This window comes from Corvus brachyrhynchos, unplaced genomic scaffold (assembly GCF_000691975.1).
Source record: "Corvus brachyrhynchos isolate BGI_N302 unplaced genomic scaffold, ASM69197v1 scaffold126, whole genome shotgun sequence".
Lineage (NCBI taxonomy): Eukaryota > Metazoa > Chordata > Aves > Passeriformes > Corvidae > Corvus > Corvus brachyrhynchos.
In genome coordinates, this window is record NW_008239283.1 from 9,221,733 (window position 1) to 9,230,922 (window position 9,190).

The following is a 9,190-nucleotide window of genomic DNA, read 5'->3' on the forward strand; positions in this document are numbered from 1 at the left end:
AGGAATGATGAGCTGAAGCTAGTGGCGTGGCAACAGCATGAATGTGGTATTAGAGGAGAATCGAAGCCTTTATTTCCATCCTTATGAAAGTTTCCCTGCTGTCTTTCTTCCAACAGTGCTCTCCCTGGCCAGATGTGCCTTATCAAATGAACAATGCTCCATCTCCAAGCTACAACAGCTCTCCCAACAGCTTCAACCTCGGAGATGGGTATGTAACAAATACATGCTTTATCTTTCCTGTTGGTATCGTAGCCTTTGTGTGTCCATGCATTTCATACCCTGGAAGAAGTAGTTAAGGACCACCACCCTTTCTAGGAAGGGGAAGGTATTTCCCAAGGTCTTTAAGACCTTCCATCCAGGAATTCCCTGTAATTCAGAGTACTGTTGGTATGTGCACTGTTTATGTGGTGGCTGGAAGGTGAGCATCAGAGGACCTCCAGAGCAATTCCTGGTGAGAACACACCACACCCTGTACCTGCAATCCCCAGTATCTTCTCACAAGTGTGTTAGAGGCTTTCAGCACCTCTTCAGAGTTGATATTTCTTCCTTACGGTCTGTTTTGAGGGTAGTTTGGGGTACTGAATTCCCAGGTGAATGAGATGTAAAGAAATCCTGTTTGGGTCAAAACAGCCTGGGTTTTGAGAAGTCCTTTAAGAACAAAGGACTAATGAAGGCATGTTTAATTCATTAAATAGCCATCATAAAGAGACAGCTCTAGTCATCCTGAAATGCTCAAGATAACTGGTGTCAGAAAGGTACAGCAGTGTCCCTCAGTACTTCTGAGTCCTCCCTGCTACATACTTTCCCTTAGGAATTTGGTGAAGGCCTTTTTCTTTTATTAGGACTCTACCATCTTGTTGCCTTCCCACACAACTTAATTACCAATCCGTGTTGTATCACTAATTTTCAATGAGTCCCCTCAACCTATGAAAAAGGGCAAACACTGAAATTACAAAACTGTGTTAGTAGAGAGATCTGCTGAGCATTTTCTTCCTTTGGTAAAATCCCTGACATGTTTAGGAGTCCTGTCTGTGTTTAGGAGAATTTAGTAGAAATGTGGTTTTGCATAATTTATGGCACTTGACTATGTTTAAGAGAACACCAGGGTTGAATTATAAGGTCCTTTTTTCAATTTTTGTAAAGAATTATTATTAGATGGTGGATTTAGTTAGGATATTTCTGGCTCATAGAAATTTTGAGTTCAGCCACCCTGTAGGTTACAATTTTCTTGCTTAGATGATGTCACATTAGTGAGTCAGCCATATGGAAAAGTTTGATTGAGGTCAGTAAACCTCAGTTTTTCTCTCAGTTGTTGAGGAGGACCTCAACTGACCAGCAAAAGACTCAGGTAGAGAGGGTTTTTTTTATTCTTGTTCCAGATTTTGGACACCTTTATAAAAATCTGATAGAGGAAAAAAAGCCAAGTTGGATGTAACTTGTGAAAGTTGAGTCAAGTAAGGAGGGGGAAGAGGACGGACGCTGCAATGTAAAATTTAAAATAATGTATTTTTTTTTCTCTTCCAACTTTATATAATTTCTTTTAGCAACAGTTCTCCAACCCACCAAATGGAGCTCCTGCCTCCCAGCAATGATGTAAGTACTTGAGATCATGTTAATGTGGTGCTTTTCTCTTTTAGGACACTGGTGAACAGTTCATTTCAAGACCTTCTTATTCTTTTTGCAATGTAGCATCTCCTTCCTTCTGCTTCTATTCAAGATGCCCAGCAGTGGCTTCATCGTAATAGGTTCTCTCCATTCTGTAGACTCTTCTCAAGTTTTTCGGGTGAGTTTAAACAGTCCAATTACTTTGGTTTTTTTTCTCTTCTGTAAGTGCAGCTCATGTAGCATCTGCTGCTGGCCACTTTTGATGGGACACCTGGTCTGATCCAGTGTGGTTGTTCTTTTGTTCTTAGATTAGTTACCGTCTGTCAAAACAGTTTGTAGACATATAGAGTAAGTAAAAATGGAAGAGAATACATTAAGATGGAAAGGACTTCCCAAGTTCATTAAGTGCAACCTTGAAGCAAGTCCAGGGCCTTGTGCAGTTGCCTTTGAGTATCTCCAAGGCTGGAAATTCCACAGTCTCTCTAAAAAATCTCCTCAAATACTTAACTATTCTCTTTTCTTATATCTAATCAACATTTCATCTTCTGTCTGCTGCCTCTCACCCTGTCCCTGTGCACCTTTAAGAAGCATCTGGCAGCTTCACTGTACCCTCCCATTAAGTAGTTATACACACCAGTAAGATGGTGGAAGGGGCAGTTAGAGGTGTTGAAACCATGAGGAGGCTCTCTGACTTGCAATATGATGAAATAACCCAGTGAATGTGACAGTTACAGTAAACTGGGTCATTTAATGGCCAGAGCGAAATAGCTAGCTTGTTCCTGGGTTGTCTGGAATATTTTCCAGTGAAGCACTGTTCTTTTGGCAGCTTCCAGCTTTGTTTCACAATGATTGATTTGAGGTGCACACCTCTCTGAATTTGAAGCTTCTCTGTGTAAATCTGTCTGGTTTAGCTTTGTGGATTCTCTACCCCCTCTACCCCTGCCCTTTTCTGCTGCCCATACATATTTGGAAGCTAAGATTTGCTTAACTTCTGAAGAAAAATTAATTTGAAATATGTAGGTGCCGACTTACTGAAGATGTCCAAAGAAGATTTTGTTCAAATCTGTGGGCCTGCTGATGGAATTCGGCTCTTTAATGCAATTAAAGGAAGGTTTGTACTATTTCCTTCCTGTTTTTTTGTTATGATAGCATCCCTTGATACTTTCAGTGTTAACTGGAAGTTAATCCTGAAGCTGTAGCATTTAGACTTCCTTTTAATACTTCAAAGAGGTTCTCTCAGGGACTGGAGATCACAACGATATTCAAATCCAAGCACAGCTCAGAAATCTTGCCAAAACGAAGCAGCATAATGTGGGTCTCCAGTGGTTTATTTGCTACCAGCTGATAGCTTACATCCATTTCATGAGGGACACAGCCTACAATACCTTATGTTGCATCTCTATCAGAGGTAACAATAAAAAAAACAAACCCCTGGAGCCTCAAATGACTCATAAACTTACTTTCATTGCAATAACCTCATAAATTCTGAGCAGGATTTAAATCAGTAGAGGCAGGTACAATGAACTGCTTAGCAAGTGCTGTAAACTGTTTATGCTTATCTGATCTTGAAAGATTAAGGTACTCTGTATCACCTCCCAGGAGTCTCTTGCTGGACATCCTAAGCCATCTAGTCAGCAGCTTCAAGACTATCCCTTAGTTTGTTATTTTTGGACAGCCTGAATGGCTTCATCTCTTACTGTTTGATAGCTGACTTGGAACAATTTTAGATCTACTAAATAACTTACTACTGTTTTTGATTAATCCATAGAAATGTAAGGCCCAAGATGACAATTTATGTCTGTCAAGAACCAGAGCAAAACAGGTCTCATCTCCACCAAAAACGAGAAAATGGAGATGGAAGTCTTTGTGGTAAGTTCTTACGTATGGTCTTTGTGAAACACTTACCTGGTGAGAATGCTGCTTCCTGCCTGAGCTCCTGTGTGGGACAGCTTGCTGTCCCGAGTGTTTGAAGGGGTCCTGTTTATCCCAGTTCTGCCTCTTTGGTTATGGTTTCATGGCTACAGGTTACAGGTGGCACCATCTGCCTGCAGAACAGACCCAGCTTACAAGTTATCTGCAGAATGCCACAGCAAAATCTCTATTCAGTTCTTTGTAGGGACAGTAGCATTAAAAACTACCCTTCCATCCACAATTTTCTTTAGATTATGTCTTGTTTGAAAAAATTCAGGGAAATGGAAGGTTGGTATGTCTTAAAGTGAGGTTCTAATTCTTGAAAGTTCAAAATTTTTGGGAACTTGTCATCCCTCACAACAGTGTACAATCAGATGAGAATAGAGATTGTCCTTAAATCTTGCACTTAGTAATAAACAGGCACAGCTTTCCTACCTGGTAGATATAATTTGGATTGTATTTCCAGAACAGTATTGTCATCTGTGTTGTTACCTTACACACTGTATGTTTTAGTTTGTGCCAGTGGATGGCATCTAATAAAATACTGCTTCTGTGTGACATAGCGTGTGTTTTACTATTTGACTGATTTTTTTTTTTTTTTTTTTTAAACTTCAAAATCAGTAAAACAAGGTTATCCAAAAATGTTAGCAGCTTTATGAGAAGGCCGTTTTAGTGCCCCATGATGCAAGTTGTCATTAGTCCCCGTGTTTTCCTCTGGGTAAAAGCTGTGTGTGCTTTAATTGCCTGCTGCATAAAAATAGTGGGTATTTTTCTGCAAATCATCAAGCCAGATATTTTGGGGGATGCTTTGAAATACTAAGCTTGTTAATTCCATTTGAACCTTCATCTTAAACCCGTTTGGTTGTTGATGCTGAGCCATGTCTTGGTGCCATCTGTATTTGCTGTCTTGTAACTGCACTCCAATTGTTGCAGTGTATCATGCAATCTTCTTAGAAGAGCTGACCACGCTGGAATTAATGGAGAAGATTGCAAACTTGTACAGCATTTCTCCACAGCAGATAAATCGGATCTACCGGCAGGGACCCACAGGGATCCATGTATTAGTGAGCAATGAGGTGAGGGGGCTAAAGGGATTACATCTTTGTTATAGATGTAACACTTGTCTGACTTCTTGAAGTTAGAATGAGCTTTCAAATTATGGAATGCATCTTCAAGGGAGAATTGCAAAGCCACTAATCCCAACAAGTTAAAGTAAATACTTGGAGTGAATCAGCCATGTGCAGCATTGATTTCGGTGTGCTTTCAAGACCTTTGCTTTGTAAAAGATGCTGAGGTTCTTGGGTTTTTTTAAGCAAAACAAAACACAGCAAAATTGGTCATTTATTGCTCTCTCCAACTACCTGAAAAAGAGGTTGTGGCAATGTGGGGCTCGGTCTCTTCTCCCAAGTAACAAACGTCAGAATGAGAGGAAATGGCCTCAAATTGCACCAGGAAAAGTTTAGATTGGGTATTAGGAAAAATTTGTTTATTGAAAGGGTTATCAAGCATTGGAACGGACTGCTTACCATCCATGGGGGTGTTTAAAAGTCATGTAGTTGTGGCACTTGGGAACATGGTTTTGTGTGGGACTTGCTAGTGCTAGGTCAATGTTCGTGCATGACAATCGTAGACATTTTTTCCAACCTAAATGATTCTATGAATTTCTTTTCATTTTGGCTACTTACACAAATTTTGAAGTGAGGATCTAAAGTAAGAGCTTTTAAAATTAAATAGGTAAGTTCCCAAAGAAGGTAAGTTTTATAATCTGTAGGGCAATTAGTTTTACATCTTGGCCCATGATTCCAGGCACTGGGTCTGTCACTATATACACTATATGCACACTATAATTTATGGACCTCTGCTACTGTTTGTGTCCCATTATATGATGCCTTAATTTAGTCCATTCCATTAACTTGCAGGTTAACAGTAAGTTGCCCTTCTTCCTCTTTTCCCCCTACTAAATTACTTATTCATGCACCAGAATCACTTAAGGAGCCTCATTTATAAGAAGCATTGTTAAAACAAATGAAGCAGAGCATAGGTCTCAACTGGAGCCTAAATTCAAGGCTGTAATGCTTATTCCTGAAGTCTCCTTGCTATTCCAGCCTGATTAAATCTGAAACTTTGATGCTTTATGGATGCAAAATGCTTGAAGGCAACTCTTGTTAGAGGAATTGCATGAACCAGCTTGGGTATAAGGCTTTAAGTATTTGTTTAAGTCAATTATTAACAAGGTCTATTGCTTTTTAAATATTTTTTTCTTGTTCTAGTACTATAGTGGCAAGAGTGTGGCACTCTGTGAATGTACTTCATGCATCATTAGGAAAAGGCACACAGACTGGCCAGAGAAGTTTGATTTGAAGGAGTAGGGGCTGGATGTTAAGTCCAAAAGAGTATAGGGAGATTAGCCTAAGTTGAAAAGGGTATTTTAATGTGAGAACTTACAGCTGAAAAGTGCCCTACTTCAATGATGTTCTGGAGCTAGGAGAAAGCTTTTTCTCAGAGCTGGATTTCATGAGCTGATCAGAGAGGTTCTGGTCACACTGCCCTTCTCTGAAGTTGTGTCCAGCATTTGCCTCAACTGTATGAGACACCTCCTGAAGGTAATTCACCTCCTCTGTCCCACATTGCTACTCCAAGATGGGAGGAAGCATTGACTAAGAATGAACCTTAAATGGGCTTTTCTTATTGGATCTGAAGTAATTTCAATCTCTTTATTTAAAGGTGTCACTAGAACCTGCACCTGTTCTGAAAATCTAGTTGTTTCTCATGAATAACTGAAATGGCTTTAGGTTCTAGTCTTTCTTCCCATGATTGGCCTTGCGTCCAGTAACAATTTCACTATGATTCCTGTTCCTTGACAAAATACAAGCAGGTAAATGATTCCTGCAAGCACAGCATCTGTATTAATGTCTGGTCAATAGCCAGATGGATGCTGCTGAGGTGGCATTTCAGTAGCAACTCCTTTATTCAGCAGGGAGTCCATTCCTTGGGGTTTACCATCTCCAGGTATTCTTTAAATGCCAGTGTAAGTTCAACTGAGCTCCATCGTTTAGCTGAACATGTAATTACCACTGTTGGAATTTTAGGAAAGGGACAACCTTCATCCAGTCTAAACTACTACAGCTTCACTGAAAGCAACAAAGAGCATGATGTTTAATAGAATAATTGGAGTGGTATAAGAACCTTCAGGATCAAGAGCTGTAAAGAGGCTGGTAAAGTGCTGAATAAGCTAGATCAGTTTCAGGCAAGCTTATTTAGTATGAGCTTCCCTTGAACACACTAGCAACTGCAAGGACCTTAATTAATCAGTGATGTATGTTAATAATCTCATGGGCAGGGTTACTCAGGACTGTGTAGGACTAGACTCCAAATACTGTTTGATACCTCTCCTCTAAGTCTATACTGGCATTGAAAGAAATGTGAATTTAATTGCTAAAAATATGTTGTGTTGGCTTTTTTCCTTCTGCCCTTCAGATGGTGCAAAACTTCCAAGATGAATCTTGTTTTGTTATCAGCACATTAAAAGGTGTGTATTGCTGCTGCTATTACCTGCTGCTCTGAAGATAATTCCTCCTTTCAATTGCACTAAACGTTATCACAAACTCAATGCTGTTATCCTGAAAAGATAAGTAATCTAACCTAGTGCAAGTCAAGGTGTTGGCTAGACTATGATAGACTGATTGATCAATGCTTTACTCTGTTACACTGTTACAAAAATTTCGTAAGTCCATTGACACCACTGACGTAAATGAGCAGAAAACCTTGGAGTAAAATGATAAAATATGACAGTATGTAGGGTTCTTTATATAAATTATTTGACTTAGATGTTCAACATTGGTTTTCATGAGTGGGTTGTGAAACAAGCATACAAACTAGAAAGAAAATTCAAAGTTCTGTATTTCTGGTGTTTCCTAAAAGCAATATAAATATGCTTTGCATTTCTTTGTTACAGCTGAAAGCAATGATGGCTACCACATCATTTTAAAATGACCGTGCTGCACACAGAGACTTTAACAGCCTAAAATTTAGTGCCTCACGGAGATTGCTACAACCTAGACTGGAAACATGAAGAACCTTCTGGATAAATGTTCCTGTGAACTAAGAATTACCAAACAGCTTAAGAAAAAACTTGCTTTTACAGATAGAAATTTTTGGTGGTGTGTGATTTTGGTGGGTTTGGTTTTTGTTTGTTTGGTTTGGTTTTGTTTTGGTTCTTTTGTTTTTTTGAAGCTGGAGCTGAGAACATCCTCAAAGCTTGTACATGTTTCTTCCTCCCTCCCTTCCTCTTCAGTCTTAAAAGTTGTAGAGGTTTCTGCTTATTACTTAGAAACATCTGCCTTGTACTAAAGGGAAATGAAAGATAAACAAATCCCAATTCTCTTGACCCTCATGTTTGGGTGAATTGATTTACTTACAGTTCTGAGTGTTCTCTTGCTTTTAACACATTACCCTGATGCTGATGGACATGGACTCCCCAAGGCTCCTCTTGTATGCTTTGAGGTGGAAGGCTTGGGGCTACATCCCAAAACAGATTGGGCAATGCAGAGGATGGGTTTGGTGCCCAGCCTTCACTTGAAGTGTCAACTCTGGAATCCCACACTTGGCTGTTCTCCACCTGCAGATGTGCTCAAAGTCCAGAGACCTTGGTCCCTCCTGACAGACCTTCTGTAGTACCAATCCAACTGAACAGTTTTGGGGGGGTTCAAGGGAGGACAGATAACCTGAGGCAAGCAGTTCAGTACCATATTACTATCTTCAGCTTTAGAGTAGTCTCTGTGAATGGAGCATATGAAGGTTTTCTGAGGAAGTGTTTTGAACATTGAAAGCTCTAGTGCTCATGACAAATTCATACTATGGATTTATTCTACTCTACAAAGTAGTGAGTAGCTGCTATCTTTACTGTAACTGGGAATTAGATGTTTTAATCTTAATGGATTTTTATCCTGTTACTGAAGTAAAACTGAGTTTTGATAAAGACCAGGTAACAGATCATCTTAGTTGCTGCTTCTTACATTCTGGCTCTTTCACTCTTGACTCCTGTTTTCAATATCTGTAACTATGATCATCTCCACCCTCCCTTGGTCTTTTGGGACTCCATGCAGGCTCCATTAAAGAAGTGGCTTCCATTGAAGTCAAAGGCAAACTGGATCACACCTTTCTTGCGTGGATGAAATCATTTCAGTTTTGACAGCTAAATAATAAGGCTGTTTCCCCAAACTGAGTGTCCATATACCATCAAAATCTGATTCTTGAACATTTCATTTCATCTTGAACTGACAGGGAAAGCTGAAATACCAAACATTTTCCTGGAATGGAAATTTTTCAAAAAATGAGAAATTGTTAGCTGGAAAACACTGAATAAAATGTTCCAGCCTTTTGAAATGGAAACATTTAATTAAATCCATTTGGCCCTTTAAAGCAGCATCAGTTTGGGCTACTGTTGCAGCCCTCAGAAACTGTCATTCAAGTGCCCTGCGCGCTGTGTCTCCCTTGGGGCTGAGCTCTTTGGCTGAATTACAGATCCCATGATGCTCCTACCCTGGGTTAGTCAAACAGGGAATGCGTCATGAGGGCTGGAGAGGTGCCCATTACAGCTCCCAGCTGAGACTAGAGGAATTCGGATAGACACGGACTGATATTTCTCTGACAAAAGTTATGTGTTTCAAGTTTT

General features: G+C 39.8%; 1 protein-coding gene across 1 annotated transcript in view; it reads left to right on the forward strand.

Annotated features, from left to right (window-relative positions):
• The window catches only part of TFCP2L1 (transcription factor CP2-like 1), a gene marked incomplete at its 5' end in the record, with an annotated part of 27,594 nt that extends 19,098 nt beyond the window's left edge, over positions 1-8,496 (forward strand). Inside the window, 8 exons of the mRNA XM_017740227.1 lie at positions 117-208; positions 1,545-1,593; positions 1,690-1,783; positions 2,626-2,716; positions 3,374-3,474; positions 4,450-4,592; positions 6,994-7,045; positions 7,472-8,496. Of these exons, the coding sequence (XP_017595716.1) occupies positions 117-208; positions 1,545-1,593; positions 1,690-1,783; positions 2,626-2,716; positions 3,374-3,474; positions 4,450-4,592; positions 6,994-7,045; positions 7,472-7,509 (660 nt within the window). The remainder of the gene's footprint in view (positions 1-116; positions 209-1,544; positions 1,594-1,689; positions 1,784-2,625; positions 2,717-3,373; positions 3,475-4,449; positions 4,593-6,993; positions 7,046-7,471) is intronic.
• Positions 8,497-9,190: the final 694 nt, after the last annotated feature.